Source organism: Phytophthora sojae (assembly GCF_000149755.1).
Source record: "Phytophthora sojae unplaced genomic scaffold PHYSOscaffold_2, whole genome shotgun sequence".
Taxonomy (NCBI): Eukaryota; Oomycota; class Peronosporomycetes; order Peronosporales; family Peronosporaceae; genus Phytophthora; species Phytophthora sojae.
Genome location: NW_009258116.1, coordinates 3,094,239 through 3,115,904, shown reverse-complemented (window position 1 = coordinate 3,115,904; position 21,666 = coordinate 3,094,239). Strand labels below are relative to the sequence as shown.

The 21,666-nt window shown below is 52.7% G+C and overlaps 6 protein-coding genes across 6 annotated transcripts; 3 read left to right on the top strand and 3 right to left on the bottom strand.

Annotated features, from left to right (window-relative positions):
- Positions 1–1,222: 1,222 nt before the first annotated feature.
- Positions 1,223–7,339, top strand: PHYSODRAFT_296029 (hypothetical protein; the record flags this gene model as incomplete). The annotated part of the gene is made up of 1 exon (XM_009520722.1): positions 1,223–7,339. The coding sequence occupies one exon, from the start codon at positions 1,223–1,225 to the stop codon at positions 7,337–7,339; it is 6,117 nt and encodes a 2,038-aa protein (XP_009519017.1).
- Positions 7,340–7,449: 110 nt separating this feature from the next.
- On the bottom strand, positions 7,450–8,817 carry PHYSODRAFT_296028 (hypothetical protein; the record flags this gene model as incomplete). Its single annotated transcript, XM_009520721.1, has 1 exon — positions 7,450–8,817. The coding sequence occupies one exon, from the start codon at positions 8,815–8,817 to the stop codon at positions 7,450–7,452; it is 1,368 nt and encodes a 455-aa protein (XP_009519016.1).
- An 828-nt stretch (positions 8,818–9,645) lies between these two features.
- On the bottom strand, positions 9,646–12,091 carry PHYSODRAFT_556403 (putative alpha amylase; the record flags this gene model as incomplete). The annotated part of the gene is made up of 1 exon (XM_009520720.1): positions 9,646–12,091. Exon 1 carries the CDS (start codon positions 11,782–11,784, stop codon positions 9,646–9,648), a length of 2,139 nt encoding a protein of 712 aa, XP_009519015.1. The 5' UTR covers positions 11,785–12,091.
- A 1,939-nt stretch (positions 12,092–14,030) lies between these two features.
- PHYSODRAFT_541366 (hypothetical protein) lies at positions 14,031–16,506 on the top strand. Its single transcript, XM_009520719.1, has 11 exons — positions 14,031–14,224; positions 14,306–14,383; positions 14,454–14,573; positions 14,645–14,734; positions 14,807–14,877; positions 14,953–15,067; positions 15,137–15,245; positions 15,318–15,350; positions 15,421–15,630; positions 15,706–16,176; positions 16,274–16,506. The coding sequence occupies exons 1-11, from the start codon at positions 14,042–14,044 to the stop codon at positions 16,366–16,368; spliced, it is 1,575 nt and encodes a 524-aa protein (XP_009519014.1). The 5' UTR covers positions 14,031–14,041; the 3' UTR covers positions 16,369–16,506.
- A 291-nt stretch (positions 16,507–16,797) lies between these two features.
- On the top strand, positions 16,798–19,814 carry PHYSODRAFT_556396 (hypothetical protein; the record flags this gene model as incomplete). Its single annotated transcript, XM_009520718.1, has 10 exons — positions 16,798–16,862; positions 16,941–17,142; positions 17,230–17,308; positions 17,372–17,652; positions 17,727–17,786; positions 18,268–18,641; positions 18,704–18,851; positions 18,914–19,368; positions 19,435–19,570; positions 19,647–19,814. 10 exons carry the CDS (start codon positions 16,798–16,800, stop codon positions 19,812–19,814), a joined length of 1,968 nt encoding a protein of 655 aa, XP_009519013.1.
- Positions 19,815–19,953: 139 nt separating this feature from the next.
- On the bottom strand, positions 19,954–21,639 carry PHYSODRAFT_254953 (hypothetical protein; the record flags this gene model as incomplete). Its single annotated transcript, XM_009520717.1, has 2 exons — positions 19,954–20,828; positions 20,904–21,639. 2 exons carry the CDS (start codon positions 21,637–21,639, stop codon positions 19,954–19,956), a joined length of 1,611 nt encoding a protein of 536 aa, XP_009519012.1.
- Between the last annotated feature and the right edge of the window lie 27 nt (positions 21,640–21,666).

The following is a 21,666-nucleotide window of genomic DNA, read 5'->3' as shown; positions in this document are numbered from 1 at the left end:
CTTGGTTGCCTTCCATCCGACCTTGCCTCTCGATGCACTCCTCGACATCAGGACTGACGTAGTCCAGACACTCGGTCTGTTCTAATAACTCCATCCACTCCTGAGGCTCGAGTCTTCCTCGACAGCAAAATGCACCAGAAACGAAAAAAGGCGTTAGCGGTACAGATCGACATCAGCAATAACGCTCTGAATGAGGTCCTCTCGTACCTGCGCTCATTGTAAATAGGGGCAGGTGCTTCAGGTACAACAGGTTGGTCAACAGGGAATGGGATCCACGGACGAAAGTTGGCGTGGCCGCTCGGGGTGGTTCCGGTCCTGGGCTGCAAGGAATCAACGCGCCGCTGAGTCTCCGTCGCTTCAAACACCAACTCGTGCTCGCCACGTGCAGATAGCGCTGGGGAGTGGGCCGCTTGTTGCTTCTTGTTCGCCTTTTCCATGATCGCTGCTGGTTGTGGGCCAGGCCGAGTCGGGACGTCGGAGAGCAGGAGCTGGCGTCTGTAGTCTCAAGGCGGAAAACGCAGAGTGAGAGCACGCGTCTTGCCTTCCGACGCCTCCATCCAAACCTTCTTCGGCAGACGAGAAAGGCTGCACTGAATCAGGTCTCGAGTTCTCCTTGGCGTTGGTTGTGTGTCGCCTTTTCTCGAGTTGGTGCTGCTGTCCCAGCCCAACGAAGGCGCACGCTTCCAGTCAGGACGCAACCAGGTGAGAACGAGCTGCAGGGGCGAGCGAGAAGGTTGGCATGTTGTCTGCAACCACGAGAGGCCGTCACAGGAAGCAGGCGGGGGCCGTGGCGTCAGCAGCGCTGCGTGGTGGTCGATAGTCGGTGTTTGAGGAACTGACGCACTTTCTGAGGAGTGATGGTCCGTAAAGTTGAAGTTGTGTGCTCCACACCAATGTGTCCATTCGGAGCGACCGATCAAGAGTTGCGAGAATGAAGCGACCGATGTGCGGCGGACGGCTGCGTTGCTGCCTCAGATTCTTGGTGTTTGTGCTGACTGTAGCTCGCGTTGCTGCTGACGGTGAGAGTCTCTGGTTTGGTTGGTTTGTGGTTGCATCCTGGTGCTGAAATCGGGCTTATCTTTTTGTTTCACTAGCTGGAACTTTTGGCTTTGATGCTCAGAATTACACTTTCGATGAGAACGTTGGCACGGCCCAAGTGAAAATTGTCCGAACTGGAGGATCGAGTGGGAGTGTCGTGGTGAAATATGCGCTTGCAAAGCCGATGGATGCTACTGCGACGGCTAACAAGAATTTCAGACTTACTGACTCAGTTTACGAAGTGAACTTTGACGACAATCAGCTCGAAGGTAACATCAGCATTGAGATCATTAACGATGACGTCTACGAGGCAAACGAGTACTTCTACCTCGAGATTTCTAGTGTGACCTCTCCTGCCTCAATTGGTGCAAATCAACTCGTGGTTGTCTTCATTGCGGACGATGGGGACGCAGGACAGTTTAACTTCGCAGTTCCGTACATCTTCTGCCGGGAAGACAGTGGCAATGCGGTTGTGTCAATTGAACGGAGCGTTGGCTTTTCGTCTGCTTCTTACGTCCCTGTCACCCTCGTCGTCTCGACAGTAACCGCGGACGGCAACGCCACGAGTGGAGGCAGTAAAGCGTTTGATTACTTGGGCGTCTCTCAACCGCTCACTTGGGCGACAGATGAAGTGAGCAAAACGTTTGCAGTGAAGATCTTCAACAACAACAAGTATCAGCCTCAGTCAAGATCGATCAAAGTTCACTTGGATTCAGTCGAAGGTGGCGCCAGCATTGGGGATATGTCGGATATGTGGATTTATATCATCGATGATCGCGACGCAGGAACTCTGTCGTTTTCTTTGTCGCATTACGAGGTTATGGAGAACGGTGGGAAAGTGACGGTGAATATCACACGTTCGGGTATTCCCGATTCTACCAACGTGAATACATATACCGATGGTGCAGCAGGGGTTGACATTTCAACGTACGGCGGCACAATTGTGCCGGGTAAATCCAAGTACGATCTGGGCTACGATTATGATGTAGTTGAGGCTCGAGGCTGTACGCACATTAGTCCATGTACTGCAGAAGAATCGGTTGCATATACATCCGTTCAAACAACAAGGCTCAATTTCGTAGACAAGGAGGCGTGGAAAACAATCGACATCGTTATTCTAGACAACGATCTCTTTCAAGCGCCAGACCAAGTTTTTAAGGTAGTTCTTGCAAATGTGGACGGTGGTGCTCATATAGGCGTTGACTACGAACATCCTGTCGAGTGGAGCTGGTATCACGACGAATTCATGGCCTTGGAGACGCACGCAGATGAATTGCTGGACAATGTCGGCACGATTGTGACAATTCACGACGACGGTGATCCTGCTGTGGTTGTATCGAAAGCGAGCCTTTCGGTATCTGAAATCGGACAGATCGATGCTTTTGATGTTCGCCTGAACTCGAAGCCAACGTCTGATGTCACTGTTGAACTGAGTGTTAGCGCGTCGGAGTTGGAGATTTCTTTACCCTCTCTGACCTTTTCACCACTGAATTGGGACCAGAACCAAACGGTCAGCGTCGAAGCCGTCCCTGACGATATCGCTGATGGTATTCACAGTAGCTTAATTTCCATCTCGGTCTCCAGTAGCGATGCGTCGTATAACTCCCCTTTGAAGACAGTGGCAGGTTCTGCTGGATATACACTTGCGCTTGGAATATACACACAAAAATGGGGAATATACGATACAGGAAATGTCGAGCATGCCTTTCCATGGGAGGATAAAGATGGTGTGTTGACGTCTCCTACGCAGCAATCAGCGATTAAGGTGTTTATTCTTGACGATGATCAGCCGACTGTCAAAATTGTTCCTGAGGTCGTTCGTTATCAGCTAGCTGGTAGCAAGCCGCTAGGCTTTGTGTGCGTTCGAGAGGGTGGCCACAATGCATCTGTTGAAGTTGTATTGTTGAGTGAGCCTCGCGCTAATGTCGATATTTCCTTCGTGGTTGATGGAGCTTCCAATCTACTGGTTGATCCCGACGTGATTCACGTCACGCCTGCTATGTGGAAGGACAGTCAGTACATTGTTGTATCGGCTGTCGTCGCTTCAAGGCCTCAGGTTTCCAGCGAGGTGGATTACTCGAAACTTGTAGTTTATTCTGCGAGTACTGGCGATGCCATGTACGATCAAGGAAACCAGCCGGTTGCAACACTATCCGTGCAGCGATTTCCTCCTGCCGTTGTCTTATTGGATTCGACACGGGCTTCTACCAAAGAGAATGGTGGCGATGATGCAGTTGTGGAATATGACGTAAAGCTGGGAAGTGAACCCATGCACTGGCAGCCAGAAGAAGGCAAATATGAACCATTTGAACTTTTACTTTACCCAACCGCGGACACTACTCTTCTTTTCTCACCCGACTTTCAAGGGCCTCTTGCAGCTTCTGCATCGCTCGTTGCAGCGAGCAATTCCTCCCAGAGCACAGCCACAGAAACGATAAAATCTGTAGCTGTGGTTCGCTTTGACACCCATCCGATTATTCAAACGGAAACCGGTAGCGCCCAGGTTGGCTTGGCGATTTTACGATTGTATCGCTTGTCAGGCGGAGAAAATGGTGGCCTTGGTGGAGTGGTAGCGGGCGTTACTGCTGCTAATGTGGAGACATCGGACAGTTGGAGCGAAGCATTGCTTGAAACGCAGTGCGCAGAGAATAATGTTGGGCTTGTTCCAACATGCTTGTTAGCTGAAAACGGATCGGTGGTGTCGTCGCTTTTCCCGACAACATTTGAGGATGTTAGCGTACAGACCGACGGGGAAACGCTTGTCAACCAGAGTCGAGAAGTCGACTCGGATACCAACAAATTCATGCCGTCATCCGGATGGATCGAAATTGATGTCACCGCAGCAGTGAATCGAGTGTTGTCGCAACAACGAGTCACACCCTCGGATTCTCACAGCATATCTTTCCTCGTGTATTCGCGCTCAGTATCTACTTTCTTGTACGACGGCGTGGACGAAATCACGTTCGCATCCAGAGAGTATAGTGACTCAGACTTACATCCTCAGCTTCGAATTCTTGCTTCTGGTAGTGTCAATCTCGCTTTGTCTGGTACAGCCTCCCAGAGCCAACAAGGCAACGCGGACGCTGCTATTGATGGTGAAGCAATATCGAACTCGGGAGTCGCCACTTCTTACGCAATGTCTCGTAACATTGACGCTTACCCGTGGTGGCAAATTGATCTGAAAACTATCCGACGCATCGAGGATATCGTAATTACAATCAAGAAAAGGGTACCAGCGGCAGACTTGGACGATGAACAACTCACAACAGTATTCTGGGTCTTCTTGTCCGACAACCCCTTTCCTGAGTCTAACAATGAGACCGAGGATTTTATGTCGACCAAGGATAGTGCGCTGTACTCGCGCCAGTTTAAGATTTTGTCACGGTCTTTCGACGCACCTGAAGCGGAGACAATCACGTATCGGTGGCGAGTGAATGGAGAAGCTAATGGTTACTTTGGAGAAGACCGATTTGTTGCCAATTACACGACTTCCACAGAAGCGCGATACTTGCGGCTGCAAGTAGAAGGAGAAAACAGCATTCTTCTGAATGAAGTCGAGATATACCAACAAGCTTTTGCAAGCACGAGGTTGTCCGTTGGAGGATACATGCCCAGCGTAGCGTCTGCTCATGTCAAGCAAAGTCAAATCGAATTTAGGCTTCCTTCCATGCAAGGCGCAGATCCGTCACCATGTGATAACACAACTTTAATTTGCCGCCATGAGCTTTTATTCACGTCTGGAACTTGGAAAACCGCTCGGCAGGTACAAGTGAAAGCTGTTGACGATAATGTTGTTATCGGTGATCGTGAAGTGATGATAACCCACACAGCTGAATCTCTCGATTCCGACTATGCTGGCGACTCGTTTTGCAAAGACTCCTGCAACGGGCAGTTATTCAACGATTCTAGTGTCAAAAAGCTCCTTATACTGGAGGATGATGAGAACAAAGTCCTTCTGTCCAAGTCAGAATTTATCGTGATCGAAGGAAGCAGCGCTTACCCGAATGCAACTCCATTCTATAAACTGTCGGAGCTTCAGGCACGGTATCTCCGCTGTAGTAGCGATCCTGCTCTCGTAATTGACCTTCAGACAACATCCAGTACGGCTTGTGCAACCGCTTTCACTGAGTCATCAGGTACACCCTGGGAAACTTGCATCTCAAACAGCAGTGCTTTGCCTTTAGAGGCTGGCAGTGCCTGGGTAATGGCTGGTTTTGAGTCAGCAACAAACCTCTCCACTATGGCGCTGGTAATTCCAGCGCTGACAGGATCGAAATACATTCGCCAGGTCACGCTGTGGGGGAGCTCTGAGAATGCAATAACTAGCGCATCGGATGAAATACTGGACATTACCGAGGGCTGGAGTGAAATGGCAACAGCGCAAGTGTCGATGAAATCTGGCGGTCCTCAAACCATCACTATGAATGGTCTCTCAAGTTTTCCAGTGCGAAGTGTTTTGATCGTGTTCGACAAATCATACGATGCCAACAAGGGTTGTCTTCTTGCACCTTGGGTCGCCATGACTGGGTATAAGCCCGTCCCGTTTCCTTTGTCTGTCCGAGGTGATCTCAATAATCCTGACAGCGTACCGCCCGAGGTTAGCCATCTGTCACGAATGCACTTGTATGGAATACCCGACAGCGTGAAAATACGTTTATCAAGTGAGCCTCTAGCTGATACACTTGTATCCATACTCGCGGAGGTTGTCAGTGCTGATGTTACGACATTCGATGCTACAAATGCGTCGAGCGCCTCGGAGTCACTGTCAGATCTGATTGGGGCCAAATATGAATCCGGGGACACCAAGAAGTTCCGAATGCCGACGAAACTGCGCTTTAATGCAGAAAACTGGAATACCAGTCAGGAACTGACATTTATGGCGGTTGACGATAACACCTACCTCGGGAATCGAACGCTTGTGATGCACATTAGCTCGTGGTCAACGGATACCGAAGGTCTCGTGGTTCCATCTCAATCTATCGGTGATACCGCAGTCCTACGTTCTACCGTGCAACTTTCGACGTCCCTTTCGTACTCGAATGCAGAATTTATAGTCCGTGATCACCAAGAGACCGTGTGGCCTTTTCATATCGCAACAAAATGGCAATCTACGTCTGGATCGATCCAAGTCACTGTGGTGGATGACGATCTCCCGGGTGTTACCATATCAGCAAGTGAAGTTGCTGTTTCGGAAAGCAGCTCCAAAGCGAATTTCTCCGTCTCACTTGACTCCGCTCCACTTCAAGACGTCGCCATTACGATATCGTACGAGAAAGACCCAACGTTATTCTCTGCGTCGCCACTGGAACTGACTTTCACCCGATTGAATTGGTACCAGCCTCAATGGGTCGGTATTTATCCTGTTGCAAACGAGGTCAATGATGCGGCATTTCCGTTCACTCTGAATTATGAGAGGCTTATCCCCAAAGCAAAGCAACCGATAATGGTCCTTACGGTAGCCAGTACGGATGAAAGCTACGACGGCTTGAAAGTTGGTACGAACGAGGACGGATCCTCCATAGCGTATGCAGTAAACCAGGGCACTCGCATTGTTATTCAGGATGACGATACCGGATGTGACAAGGAGTACGATTGTGTGAATGGCGGTGAGTGCCTGAAGAGCTCGTCCGGTAATGTTTGCTGGTGCCCTCCAACGTTTGGAATGAAGAACTGCTCTTTGGTATGCGAACGAGAAAGCGAGTGCGCATTTGACAGAATTCTGTTGAACATAAGATGTTATGAAGGCGAAGGGCAAGCAGCATGTGGCTCCACTTTTTCCGCTAAGACCCTGACATCGGTGCTCTATCGGATGCTCACAGCAAAGGCTTTCACCGGTTTAGATGGGGTGGTCTATCCCAAACTGTCGCTTGATTCCGTCTCGGAGGCCATGTATATCGTCAACAACACGCGAGTGCCATGCGTTGACGGGTCGGAAGGGTGCACTTCGGTGTCTATTGACTTCATGAGACCCGACCTAGACGATACTTCCATCACGAAGAAACTGTTTGCGTACCAGGAGGCAGGATCGCTCAAGGTATCTCCCATGTACATCGAGTTACTGACTTCAGACCCGCAGTACGTGAAAAGTAGCAGTGCGACGATCGGAATGTGGATTTTCGTAGGGTTCTGCGGAGCTGCGTTGACCGGTGCAGGCGGCTTGTTCGCGGCTCGAGCCATTCATGCCAAGACTAGTCACGTGATACCCGATAATGATTTTGCTGGCGAGGAAACTGAACTATTAGCGGTTGGAGCCACATCCCCGAGGGGAGGCGAAATGCTGCCATCTCCAATCAGTACATAAAACACTATCAAAGGAAGAATATGAAAAACACACCTTTGTTGAAAATGAAAACACTATCGACTGCGAGCAGCATTAGCAAGCTACTAACTAGCCTTCAATCGGCAATCAGACTAAGCATGGAGCTCATCGGGCACGTGGAACCATTCTTCATCTTCAAACTTCATCTTCTGCTGTCGGAAGCGTGGAGACATCAAAAAGGATCCGACGGCCGAACCCGATAGACTTGCAAACGCCACCGTAAGCACTATCGCCACAAATTGGAAGAAGCTCTGTTCTCCGGCACTACGGTAAGCACGTGCCGTGTAAACGTCCGTCAGCCCTTCGCCGTAGTACTCGTCCGAGACGACTAGCGTGATCAGAGCGGCTGCGATTCCTCCAACCACACCGGGCATTCCGTGCAAGTTGAGGATTCCACACGTGTCCGACATGCGCATCGATCGTTCGAGGAACGGTGACACGAAACAGTACCCAAAGACGGAGGCGAAACCAGCGAATAGGCCGATCGTAATTGCCGCGACAGGGCTAACTCCGAGGTTGCAACTCGTGCCGATGGCTACACCTCCCGCAAGTGTGGCGTTTTGCACGTGCACCATGTCAAACTTTTTCGCGTGGCTCATCACCTTCGTCGCAGCGAAAGCCGACGCACAAGACGCCGAGATGCTAAGCACAGTAGCCACAACGGCCCGCTCCTGCTGAAACCCGGCTGCGGGCACCATTGCGGCGCAGAATGACGGCCAGTAGATCCAGAGGAATAGGGTGCCAATCATGGCGAAGACATCCGAGTTGTACTGCGAGGTGTTGTGGATTTGCTCCGTCTCACTTGGGACTCCCAGCTTGATCGTTAAGGCAAGCCCAAAGAAGGCACCAAACGCGTGGATCACCATGGAGCCTCCAGCGTCTACAACCTCCAAATACTCGGTCAAGACGAACTCGTTGATGGCGTAGAAGATGATTTCGAGGAATGTCATCCACACCAGCTGAGTAGGGGTGATCTTGCCCAGTAGTGCCCCAAAGCTGATGAGAACAGCGCCCGCAGCGAAGTCACCGTTGATCAATGTCGGGACGTCGATGATTTTGGTCGAAAACTCGCCGTCGCCAAATTGGTGAACGAGGGTCACCACGATGATCCCCCATTGCAGCGACATGACGGCGACGATGAAGTTGAGCGACACAGCACTCATGCTGTATTTGCGGAGGAAGGTCATCAAGAACCCGAAGCCAACGAAGATCATCACATGGACGTCCATGTACATTGTGTAGTAGCCGCGCAGACGAGCTGGGTCGGTGTCCGTCTCCGCGTTGGTGTTGGTGTTGGTGTTGCCGGGATTCGCCAAGTCGAACTTCCAAGCAAAACAGAGCAGGCAAAGTGTCTGAAACGCCATCAGTGACCAAGCGAATCCTTGCTGCTGGCTTGGCCAGGTGCGGCTTGAAGGTTGCTCCTTAGATGGCAGTAAAGGCTGGTTTTCGTGGTTCCCCATGGTTCCCTTCGAATTTGGTCGATGTATTTCAAGACTGCCAATTGAAAAGTGAGGCTGCTTAACCTTGCGAAAGAAACAAAGCTTTACTTACTAATGTAAAATTGGCTCCTCGTTACCAAGAGCGGCATCATCAATCTTCATGCTCTGTAGCGTTGTGGGCAACAGTGAAATCTAACCGGCTCTGCAAAAGAGAAAGAAATGATTAGCGGACCACAAATCTCACTATACTTGCTTTTTGTATAGAGTAATGTTGCTTAGGTTAGGCGTCTATTACTCGCCACATTTCGAGAAACAAAAGTCAGCTTTGCAGGTATCCGAATCTCATCCGAATCCCAGGGACCCATCTCATCGTGGCATCTACGTGTAGTCTATCAACATGAAGTTGGCGTCTCCTGCAACCCTGCTTGCTTTCGTAGCCGAGACGATAATAGAAGTAACAGTTCAAGTGCATCCCAAGCGCCACACCAGAGTTACAGACTGGATCTCTCTCGATGTACATGTATCCTGCTGCAACTGCTCAACTTGAGGCTCAAGGCCGAGGAGGGGAGGGTCCACATATACCACTCGAACGAGTTTGCGCAAAGAGATAATTTGATACTTTTCTGAAAAGGAAGAATATCAGCCAAGCGTGTGGGCATTGGTGTGTGCCGCCTGCAGCATGTACTAAGTACAGTAGTCGTTTTTGTCATCCAGGACCCACTGATGCCCACACCTACAACAGATTTCGTCGCGATTCCGCAAAGAGATGGACGTGAATTCAAATGTGCGCTGTACTTATGGACTGGCAGACTTATAGCTGGCATAGGTCAGCGCGCTCCGTGCCACTCCTTAGCAGCTCCCAGAGATTCCGAGGCCCGCCAGCGTGACAGACGAAAGTCCGATCCAGCTGCGCATCGCGTTCACGATCGACAGGTCACGGTGTACACGAGTGTACTTGCCTCCAGCGAAGCCCTCAACCGTGTAGCCGCAGGATCCAGCCCGGAACGCTTTCTCGTAAGGTACGCTGGCCGTGCATTTCTGGCCTTGAGATGAGTCGAAGCCACTGCAATCTGAGTAGCCGTCGGGGAACCCAGCGGCGCCGTTCGAGAACCACGTGTACGAGCTCAGAACAACCTTGATCTGCCAGTCGGCGTCCGTGCGAGAGAAGAGCTTGACCTCAAACGAACGGTGCCTCGCGACGTCCTTGTCCTTAATGAGCACCGATCCAGCATCACCCATGTCGCGGGACGACGAGCCATCGTTTTGCTGATCGTGGTCATCGTTCTGGATCACAAAGCGGGACGATGGCAGAATCCAGGAACCGCAAATTGGGAACTCTTTGGGGTAGTCCGACGACCAAATCTTCAGCTTGGCGATGTCCGTGGACGAGATACCGTTGGCAGCATACTGCGCGTCGAGACCTTTGTAGAAGTTGTAGCCCGAGTCTGCATTGCAAGCCAACAGACTAGCTTCACCTCCGAGAATCACCTCACCCCAAGAGATAAAGTCGTCGGGGAGGCTGCCGCCCATGAAGGTGTTCAGAAGCCCGTAGATCGCACCTGCATCGACAGGGCCGATGTGCTTCAGCGCGTCCAAGCGAAGCCCACTAAAGCCAATGCCGAGCAGATCCACGAAGTATTGAGCGATGCGTTCACGGACGTATGTCTTCTCGGTGTTCAGATCCGTCAGACCAGTGAGCCATCCCGTTTCGAGCTGCAGGGGGTCAGTCCACGAACTCATTGTGCGTTCGCAGTGAAAGTCGGAAGGTCCGTACGGCACAGCGGGGAACTCCAGCGCTGGGCGAGCCTTCGTGTACTCGTTGACACCGTAAGTGTAGCTGTGGGTGTAGTATGGCGAGTGCTTCGCGCTGGACTTGGCACCCCAGGTGACACAGGAACCTCCGCTGCTGTAGCGATGCGAGAGCACGTCGTTACCTCCACCAGACATGTGGTTCACCACGGCATCGGCGTACACTCGCACTCCGTTGGCCCGGCATGTTTGAATCATCGACCGCAACTGAGCTCTCGTTCCGAGACGCGAGTACAAACGGTAGCTCACGGGCTGGTACACGAAATACCAAGGGTTCCGCTGACCGTTCTGGGGCCATGCATCTGTCAACACAGACTCCTGCGGCGGATTGATCTTCACCCCCATGTAGCTAGCCTTGCCCAAGAAGTCCGAGCACTCCTGCGCGATGTCATCGTACGGCCAACCGAAGAGATCGACGATGGCTCCCTTCTGTCCTCCTTTCATGCCGCTGGGTTGGTTTACCGCGTTGTTCTGCCAGACGAAATTGACGGGGTCCAGCTCCAGTGTCCATGTATCGGTTCCGTCAGTGCACGTGACTACAATGATGAGGTCGTCTTTCAACGCGTTCGTGACTTGATACGTCGCAGACGTCGATTTCACTCCGTTGAAAGTGAACGAGCAGGTGGCAGATGCAACTCGAAGGAAGGTGCGAACAGTGACGGTGGCTGAAGTGCGAGCAGCTCCATAGACAACATGAGCGTATCCAGTCAGCGATCTGTAGTCTTGGTAATCCGTGGACCACCCGCTCGCGTTGCGCGGCGGAGTTTGCCACTTCCTCTGGTCGTCGCTAGCTGGGAGTTCTGTCTGCGTCGAGCTGGAGCATGAGTCCTGTCCGTTGTAATTGTAGCAGCTTCCCGATGGAGTTGGCGCAGAAGTAGTCGGCGATGGAGCAGCCGTGGACGTTGGCGTGGGGCTGGCAGTGGTCGGTTTCGGTGTAGCAGTGGGGGGGGCTGGCGCCGTTGTGGGCGTTGTCGTCGTCGTCGTCGCGGGCGGGACACTGACTGTGCTCATGACGATCCATTTGCCAGCGCTAGTAGCCTCGTAGTTCGCGTTCTTGTTGTTGTCCCAGACTCCATTGCCGTTGTTGAAGACGAACTCGAGAGACGCCTGCGGGACGGCCACGTCGTACTGGAACCATCCAACTGAAGCGGGGTACGTCGGATCGGTGCTTGCAGTCATGAGCTTCCCCGGGGATGTAGTCCAAGTGGATCCAGTCGAATAGTGAATGTACGGGGCCCCCCAACCAGTCTGGAAGAAGACGTGCAACCCCGTGCCATCACTGGATGCCGTCTGAACTGCGGTCGATGGTGGCGCACTCACGGAGCTCGTCACTTGCCAAGTCCCGGCTCCACTGAGCTTGTAGTTCGCGTTGTTGTTGTTATCCCAGACACCATTGCCGTTGTTGAACGCGAACTCCAGCGATGTCGTGGAGGCCGGGAGATCATAGTGGAACCAGCCCAAAGCTGCCGGGAAATTCGCCGCGTCGGTGCTCTTGGTAATGGCTTGGCCCGGTGAAGTCGTCCACCCGGTGCCCGAGTTGTAGTGAATGTAGGGCGCTGCCCACCCCGTGCGGAAGTAGACGTGGGTGCCCGATCCATCGCTTGCTTTGGCCAGAGTTTGAGCGTCCGCGACCCCAGTGAGCAAAATCGTCAGCAGAATTGCGACGAAAGGGTAGATGTCCTTCATCGCGCTTGGATACTTGAGTCTTGTCAGCAGAAGCAGTCACGAGTGACTCCCAGTTGAGTGCTTGGCGTGAGGCCAAAATAAAAGTGAGGACCGAAGGAAGCGCAGTGCATGTAAGTGAGCCGCCAGCCTCTCGCATTCCCCAAGCCGCTCCAGTCGAGCTACCCTCGGCTCGGCTCGACCACATTGATGGCTATGCTCGTCTGCAACGCGCCCACTTGATTTATTCCTTTCGCTGGCGTGGCACTGCCACTGGCAGGGCATCGATCCCAGCGTACTGCGCAATGCAGGCCTACGACGGTGTGCCTGGATGATGTTGAGGTTTTCGTTTTTTCTTCGCCCAACTTGGGCTTCGCATTAAGTGGTAACACTCAATACGGTATTAATATAGCACCCCATGCCTACTGTATTGATACTGGGTGCACCACTATCTGGCTTATGTATTAGCTTCATTACTATAGTTGTAGTTTGTATTATACGGTCGTAATACAGACGGGGCCATGTCTACCAGTACGTAGAGTGGCCGCAAATGGCATTGAATCCCGACACTTTAGCATGCAATGGGCTTGAATAGGACTCCTGCTGTCGATCTGGGCTCCCGTGGCATGGATGACCGAGATATCGAACCACCGAAACGCGAAATGCACACGACTCTACAGTAGACTACGCAACAGTATAACAGCAAACTACAAAGCAGCACCCATCTACTTCCAACTCCGCCGAATTGATTCCGAGATCAATCGTATCCGGTCAGTTCTCAATTCCTACTTACTAGCTGTGAATCGCACTTATGTGGATACTATAGTTTATCCTGGTAAATCTTTGGGAGCCCATTAGACTGCTGCTGTATCTACTACTGTAGTACTGTATTACTACACACCCTGTTTATTTCTGTGCAGCATGCTACTATAATAATGCACACCATTCATTCGTAGTACAGTACCTGTTACAGTACCTGTAGTGGTACAGCTCAAAGGTGGTTAATGCGAAGCCCTGCGCCCAAGTTGAAGTGCTGGTCGATCGATCACGGTTCCCTCCAGTCATCATGGAGCATGATCACGAACAGCGGGAGTTAACCAGAGCTAATACTTGCCCAGCTCAACGTGGAGGGCTTGGTACACGAAGTAATCGATGGCCCAGCTCAGCGACAAGTTGTCACTGACAACCAACCATCTCCACTCGTCACCAGTTCGATGGCATCGCGCTCATGCTGGTCGTTTGAATATACTCGGGCGCCCGTGGCATTCACTCTCGGTGGATTATACTCTCCTGGATTTCTGTCCACCTCCCAGTCTCCGATCAGGCAGGCAGCGTGTCGAGGTCCTCGACTGGAGGAAAACACTCGAACAGCAAAGGCAACTGTACGGCACATCCTATTTGCACGAGTCTGAGTACGGCGTCGAACTGCTTGCCCGGTGTCCTCGTCGACCACAGAAACACTACAGCTTAGGCGAGGCTCTTCTGCGTTTCGAGTTGCAGACGCAAAGGCTCGGGATTGCGGTGATTTCACTTTCATGGACCTATTTTAGAGTCTGGACTATTTTTAAGTCCTGACTATATTCTGGATTTCTTAGCCGATCTAAATCTAAAACGTTTCAAAAATACAGTCTAAATGTGATCTTGAATATTGTATTGATAAACTGGTAGATATCGGTATTTAATAGTATATGGGTTTCTATTCAGGAGGGAATTTATTTGGGACTTTTTCGGGTACACAATTATGTAGCACTACACAACATCAAGCAAGACAAGCATGGATCTCAACGCAGCGTGGCAGGAAGTGGCGCTCTTCCAGGAGACAGGCATCGCCACCTCCGCTCATCTGCATGCGGCCGATCAGGAGAATGCGCTTGTCCACGAGTTCCTGGCAAAAATCCCGATCGCGACGCTGTTCGCGTGTCTGCAGGACGCCAGCGACCGCGGATCCGCCAAGCAGGTCGGCTTCCTCATATCTACAGTGGGATTCTTTACAGCCGCGCAATGACTTTCTAACGGGTATTTCCTACACTGCCAACAGGTGAACCAGGCGTGCAGCTGCATCAACCGCGTTTTAGGTGCCGAGGGCGATGGCACGAGCCTTTTCTTCCAGCCTGACGTAAGGAATTGGGTCTAAGTCGTGCTGTGTTTAGATGCTTTCGTGCTGATACTATGGATTTTGCGGACAGATTGTGCCTTTCGTACTGGCGGGACTGGCGCACGTTGAGAAAGAGGCGAGAGCGCTGGTGGTGAACCAGTTCATCGCGCACCTGGGCAGGAAGCCCTCGCTGGGCCTGGTCAAGGTCGTGGTACGTGAGGAAAAACTGACGCTAGGAGGTGAACTGCTTGGTGATACTAAGTGCTTGTATGATGTTGCTAGACTGACCCGCTGGTTCTGGAGCAGATATGCAGCGTCGTTGCTGATGATGACATTGAGATCGCCGCAAAGGCTTCGACCGTGCTGGAAATGGTGCGGTTGGTATATTGCCGCTCTTGTTGTGAGGTGAAATGACACTGACTTCTAGGTTGCCTATGTGTGAAGTTTTCAAGCATTCCTGACAGCGCAATCTACAAAACCGTGCTCGACTCTCTAAAGACCAAGGCACAGAGCAGGTTTGTGGAACTTCATATCACTTTGCTTGGATCGGCGTGCTGGCCGTGCTAACGACAACGCTCGCTGTGGATTAGTGAAATTACGGAGAACTCGATCGAGTTCATGCGATATCTAGAGACAATTGTAAAGATCTGCGCCCAAAAGGATGAACACATGGAGTACGGTATCTCCACGGAGTCGATTGATTTGGTGCGTTCTGCATACAGCTCATGAGGTTGCATGTGGATGGGGCTGACTACGAATTGATTGTGCAAATAGATCCTGAACTGTCTGAAGTCTGATGACCCACTCTTCCTGATGAACGTCGTGGATTTGGTGCCGGCGGTGTGCCAAACCACGATTGGTGTTCGGTATATCTTTCAATCGGGTAGGCCAGCGCTACTGCCGTCCTGAAGTATCTTGCTTGGTGCTCACCGTCTCTCTTTGCGGTTTGTTTCAGGAACATTGAAAACGTTGCTAGGCATGACGGAAGGTGAGCTGCATGATAATCTGGTGTGGGCTTGCACTGCGTGCTGCGGATACTCACATCGTCCTGAGATCAGATCCGTTTGTCGGAGGCAATGCAGTTCGCCTCGTGGGCGAGATCTCGGCTACAGCGGCCAGTCTGAACATTGAGTCGTGGAGTTGGGGCGACGCCACTTTGTCCAAGGCGTTCCTGGAAACAGTGGAGAGCAAGATGCAGAGCACGGATTCGTTGCAGCAGATCGCCGCAATGGACGCGCTGGCTGCGTTTGGATCGTCATCTGACAAAGGTAGGCACAGTTGCTGGTGCTTTTTGAATACCGTACTGGCGATCTTTGCGACTGATGCTACGATGTTGTCCCCAGAGCTCCAGCTCTTGCTGCAGCATCGAAGCATTTGCCAGATGTGGTTACAGTTTGGTAGCAGTGTGAAAATGCCCGTGAAGGCGAACTGTTTCCACTCGCTCGCGCGCGTTCTCGGTGCACACACGCGACTGACGAAGCAACCCGATCAAGTTCCTGCGGAGAACGCGGGCGTTTGGAGCATGTGTGAGCGCCTGTTCAACAGCCTGGGTGCCGAGTGCGCGCAGCAGTCCACGATGGTGCAGCTCATGAACGCGCTGAAGCAGCCGTTCGAGGAGCTGCGGACGTCCGTGTTCCACGTCATGCGCTCGGTGGCAGCGCAGAACAGTCCCTGGGGCATTCGAGCGCTGCTGTCTTATGGCGGCTTCTTCGAGTTCCTCATGGATCGCACCACGGAGCCGACCAAGGAGACCCGCGAGTGGAAGTTCGCCGTGCTGGACGCCGTGCTCGCCTCGCCGTTCCAGTCGCAGCTGGGTACGTGTGCTGAGTGCCTGAAGCTTTGCTCGAAATATGTTGCACGGTCTCATGCATGCCACTTTTCGTCTTGTTGTGCGTGTCGTGCGTGGTGCAGAGGCGTCTTTACTGGAAAAGCTGCAGGCGAGTCTGCGCCGCGGACCGTACGCTGGTGCGGCGGCGCCCGCCGAAATGGAGCTCGAGTCGGCGTAGGCTCGAAGTGAATGGCTTGCATGTGTCACTCGTGCAGCATCTTGAAGTGGTGATCAGCCTGCCACGTACGCACCAGCTGCTTACCGCTTCATTTTCCACCAATTGTAGTAGGTTACAAAGCGACTTTTTGGACTTTTTGCCAATCAAATACCCCTATTCCTGCCCGACGACGTGCGACTTATCCACTTTCAAACACCATTTATCTCTATAATTGATTAGCCTACTTCTTCTATAAGCGCCAATCTAGTGTAGTATCACGAATGGACTGTATAATACAATATCCCACTATCGATGAAGCGAACGGGAAACCTATTTATACAGGGTTTTGGAGCGCTATCCAGCGTCGGCGGCATAAGCTGGTCTGCCTTTAGGCCGCGCGCACTCCGCCGACAAGCGAAGCTGCGTCTCGGTGAGCGAAGTCGTGGGAAGATGGACACCCCCGGGCGCGCCGCCTTCCTGTGCTCCAGCACCGCCGCCTTCCACCCTCCCGACTGGTACGACCGACGGCGTTCCCGACGCCTGCTTGACTATCGCCGAGCTAACCCGTGTGCTGATCCCTTTGCTCACTGCAGGGCGTGCATGCCCGTCGAGGCCAACTCGCATGCGCGGCTGGAGGCGTTTCGCGACAACCGCCACTGCGCCACGTACATGGTGGCCACGCAGCGCGTGAATCTCTTCGGACGCGACCAGGAGAGCTGCGACCATGTACTGGGCAACCCCTCGGTCTCCCGGAAGCACGCGGCGGTGATCCACGACAACGAGGGCGGCATCTACGTGCGTCCATCATTGCTGCACTGCTATTACTCGTAGTTGCACGCTGTACTGAGCACTGCTATATGTTTCTTTTGCTGGTATAAGCAGATCACCGACCTAATGTCGCGGCATGGAACGTACGTGAACCGCAAGAAGATCCCTCCGCACGACCCCTATCTGCTGCATGGTATGCGCGCGTCCGTTGAAGTGGAGAAGAGTACGCGATGCTAACGAGTGTGCTGCTGGACAGACGGCGACGTCATTAAGTTTGGGCAGAGTGTTCGCGTGTACATTCTCAAGGGCGCCAGCTCCAAGGGCAACAGCGCGCCAGTAAAAAAGTCGTGGGGACGCAAGCTGCGTGTTCCGCACGTGAGCATCAGCGCCGTTGTCCCGAAGCGAAGCCCCAGCAAGCCGAAGGCCTCGTCAGCGGTGACTAAACTGGTGAATGCGGTTTGTTACGGCACTTTGAAGGACGAGAAAGTGGCGACGTTTATCACGGGCGTGCTGGAGCTTGGCGACGAGGACAGACAGGTGCGATTTGGACTACGTTTGTACCGGTGCAGACGATTATTCACACGCCTAACTGGGTCCGTGCATGAACACAGGGCGTTGCTGACACGCTCGTAGAGAGGCTTCAAGCGAGATACGAGTTCTACGCTACACATGTAAGCAGCCTACGTTCTGGTACTATTCTTGTTGGTAAGCGCTAATAGTTTTTGTTGTACACAGGTTCACCGCAATGCGTTTGTCGCCACAATGGCTTTATTGAAGCAAAACCTTTGCGTGGAGGAGCTCGAGGAAAATCTGGACGTTTTCACCCACATCTCCCAACAGCGTAACGACAACATTTATCGCGCCGACGCCCGAAAGCTCCTACAAGCAATCGCTGCTGTTCGATTGGATCCAGACAATCCCCAATTCACTGATTTGGATTCAACCGAAGAAGACGTCGGCTCTGCTTGCCCACCCACCGCAAACAACCGCGAAGGCCGCGAGCGATCTATCAGTGACGAAGGAAAGAAATTGTTCTTGGCTGGCCATGGATATCCGGGACGCACAGAATCGGTTGGGGCGATTAATGACCGAGAGACAATTGGCCACGGTGACCCTCGGTACCAGACGTCACATTATCCATCAAGCAGCGAGTATGATGAACGTGACGGCGAATATGACTCGAGATCTATGGATAATGGATATGCTCCCCCAATTAGCTTGGCGATGGGCAATGGACCGAAGCAGCCTCCTGTTGTCAGTACAAAGGAGTCGGGCTTCAACTTTATCGGACAAGCAGCGCCGGAGGCAATGAAGCCCAATGGGTCCGCCTTCGGGTTTATTGGCGGCTCTGATCCAGTGGACGATTCTTCTTCTCACACTAGCTCAACGGATCGACCTTCTGGACAGTCTGGCGTGGGCTCTGCGTCGAGGAATCCTTCCGTGTCTGCTGAAGATTTCTTGCTTGAACATCCGTCTGTCGATGCCAGCGAGTTCGAGTACATGTGGGAATCGGCGAACGACGAATCGTACGTTCCTCGTCTTGTGACTACATAAACTCTCATTGCTAACTACATGTTTGTGCTTGCAGCGAGGAGTGGTCAGTAGACCTCGGCTCAGTAGATGCGCATGAGCTGGACCCCCGTGTTCTCCCGGTGTTCTTGGAATCATACCGTTTGTTGTGTGCGTCCAGCAAGAAGGTTGCTGGACAGCAGCAGTGGCTATTTGTTGCTGAGCAGGTACGATACTCTTATTCCTCTGGTGTGCGTTTATCATGTGCTAACCAATTCTGAATATACAGAAGACTGAAGGGAACCTCTTCTTGGTGGACATCTCGGTCATGCCGGGTTTGACGGACATGTCGGTGACGCTGAAGTGGATTGTCAACTCGCTGCTGTACCGAAATGGGCACGTCATTTTTATGGATATCCTCAAGTATGCACTTCAGCAGTTTGCCGAGCAAGCTTACGAGCTTGCGTCGACATTGCCCCTGCCAGCACAGCCGCACTACCAGAACAATGTGCAGCAGCAGCAACAGAATGGACGAGAGCCTGAGCCTGTTAAGGCCAACTCTGCGATGTACCCCGTATCGCACTCGGTGTCCCGAACAGCATCACACGCAACTTCTCTTGACGACGAAGATGATGTCGACGACGATGCTGATGAGGACACAATGTCTGCGCGCGACTACCTGGCGGAGAGTCCTGCGATTGATGCTGGTAAATTCGAGCAGGTCTGGGCAACGGCGACGGAAATGTAAGCTTTGTCTCTCATCCACGGTTGAACTCGTAGCTATTTACTGACTAGGATTGTTTTGTGCAGTGCGTCGCTAACCTACACGCTCAACGAGGTGCCAGAGGTAGATGAAGTTATTGAGTTCTTCCAAAGTAACTGCCTCAGTTGTCTGGCAAGTGGAAGCGTGGAAAAGGTGGTCAAGTTCTACTTCTTCGCAGAAATGGTACCTTCTTGTCTACAATGCTCGTGAGCTGCATCGATACTTTGCTAACACCCCTTGCCTGTGCACCTACGCGTAGACGGAGCTTCAGTGCGTGTTTTGTGTGGAAATGGCGATCAGTGTGGACACGGGCGCCTTGGAAGGAACTGTAAAGCGGTTAACCGTCCAGAAGCGCAGCGAGGAGGAGGAGGAGCAGATCGACTCAAGTTTTGTAAGTTTCATTGAAGACGTCCTCCAAGAGCTTTAGGAGGCGTCAACGACCAAATCAATCGATCAAATGTGAGTGAAAGTCGATTCTTGTGTTACATCCAATATTTTCTCGCTACATCGACGTACAGCAACGCTACAATTGTTCATTCTCCGGCTTGTTTCAGCTCCCTCAGTCCTCACGCATGATCGCACTTCATGTGACGGAGAAAGATGGAGCGCCAATTCGGAGTCCGAATGTGATCACGACCATTTTTAATGTCGTCAACGATGGTGCGGCATGGCGACGAGCCGCTTGCGTGGAAGCTCTGACGGAATGCATCGCTGAGGTCCTGGACGCCGCCACGACACTCTTCGTAAAACATACACGTCATCTTCTCCACGTCCTTGATCGCGTCGAGAGAATCTTGCGAGGCTTCAGTCAACGCCGACTCAACCGAAGAACTGTTCGAAGCCGCTGCAAGTGCCTCTCTGTACCAAGAGACATCATCTGTCTTGTTGGTAGGCACGATCACCGCTTCGACAAACTTGTGCTTGCTCTCCGTAGTGTTAGCCTCGGCTTCGAGATGACGGAATGGCACTCCAGCGCCCACAACGCGTGGCCCTAAGCCGGCACCGGGGCAAGTCGTGAACATCTCGGCCAGCAGTCCAGTCATCTCGTAGTTGTAGCTGAACACGCCGATATCGCGAATGTCCGAGAAGCTCAAGTACTCCGACGGGAGCGCCGCGAAGAACGGAGCCAGCATGTTGAACCGCGAGAACACGGGCGACGGGTTTACTCCTTGCTCACCAGTTCGCAGCAAAACACTCGACTGCGGTAGCAAGACGTTCCGATCAATCGCGTTAATCGGAAGCGGTCGCTGACGAGGGCATTCCGTGTACACGCGTGGGTCACCCAACTTTTGCTCCAGCGGGATCGGCACAGTGTTGCCGACGACGCACTTGTAGTAGATGGAGTGCAGCAAGTCGATCGTGGCGTGGTGCGAGAAGAAAATCGGGTCGGCCGGCGCTTCCAAGACGCCCATGGCTCCAGAGAGCGCGTTGTGGACGGTGTCTGCATAAATTGCAAGGCACAGAAACGACTGTTAGTGAGTTTGTCAAGCCAATTTGTCGACGCTCGGTTACTTACTGTGGATTCCCAGCTCCAAGTTGTTGACGACGCCAGCGATTGTCGGGGTCGCGAAGAGCTGCCGAGCGAGCGAGCTCACAGTCGTTGTCGGAGGGAAAGCGGTGCTCAACCAATTTCCACGAGGCACACACTGGGCACAGGCCCCTCCACGAAGGTGCGTGGCCTCACAGAAGTGATTCAGAGGAGGCGTCTCCACACAAGTTCCACTGATAGGCGACCCGTTGATCTCGACCGTGCGGCTGTACCCGTTCAAGGAGCCTCCGAAGTCACGCAAGAGCATCGAGCACTCCTCCATGCTGCCACATCCTCCCATCATGTAGCGCTGGTTGTCGTCCACGTAGTTCCAGTAGGGCACTGTGATGCAGGAGAACTCGCCTCCGTAGCTGCGTAGCATATTCTCCCACCCCAACAGCAGCAACCGGTGCCAGTAGACGAACATGCACGTGTTGTGGGCCTCGATCGTCGTCATCTGCTCCGTGTGGATCTCCACGAACTTGATGTAGTAGCCGTCGTCCATGGCCCTCGCGATTGCGCGCAAGTAAATGTCCTTTTCCTGCGGGAGCAGCAGTTCCCAGGGCTTCCGGATGCGCGGGCCGCAGTTGGCCAACGCTAGTTGCTCGGACGCCTCCGTCACCGCAGTAACATTGGGCGGAGCAGTCACATCCTGCGCAGTCGCCACAGTCACGGCGGTGGCAAGCAGCGCAGCAGAAAGGAGCCGCGACACGAAGTTCTTCATTGCACCGAGTCTTGGAGGCTGTCGAGG

Excerpts from the sequence above, each read along its gene's own strand:
- PHYSODRAFT_541366 (XM_009520719.1), top strand. The coding sequence starts at position 14,042 with ATGGATCTCAACGCAGCGTGGCAGGAAGTGGCGCTCTTCCAGGAGACA. Across the intron at positions 14,225-14,305 it reads ACCGCGGATCCGCCAAGCAG|GTGAACCAGGCGTGCAGCTG; the intron begins GTCGGCTTCCTC and ends CACTGCCAACAG. Across the intron at positions 14,735-14,806 it reads CTTCGACCGTGCTGGAAATG|TTTTCAAGCATTCCTGACAG; the intron begins GTGCGGTTGGTA and ends CTATGTGTGAAG.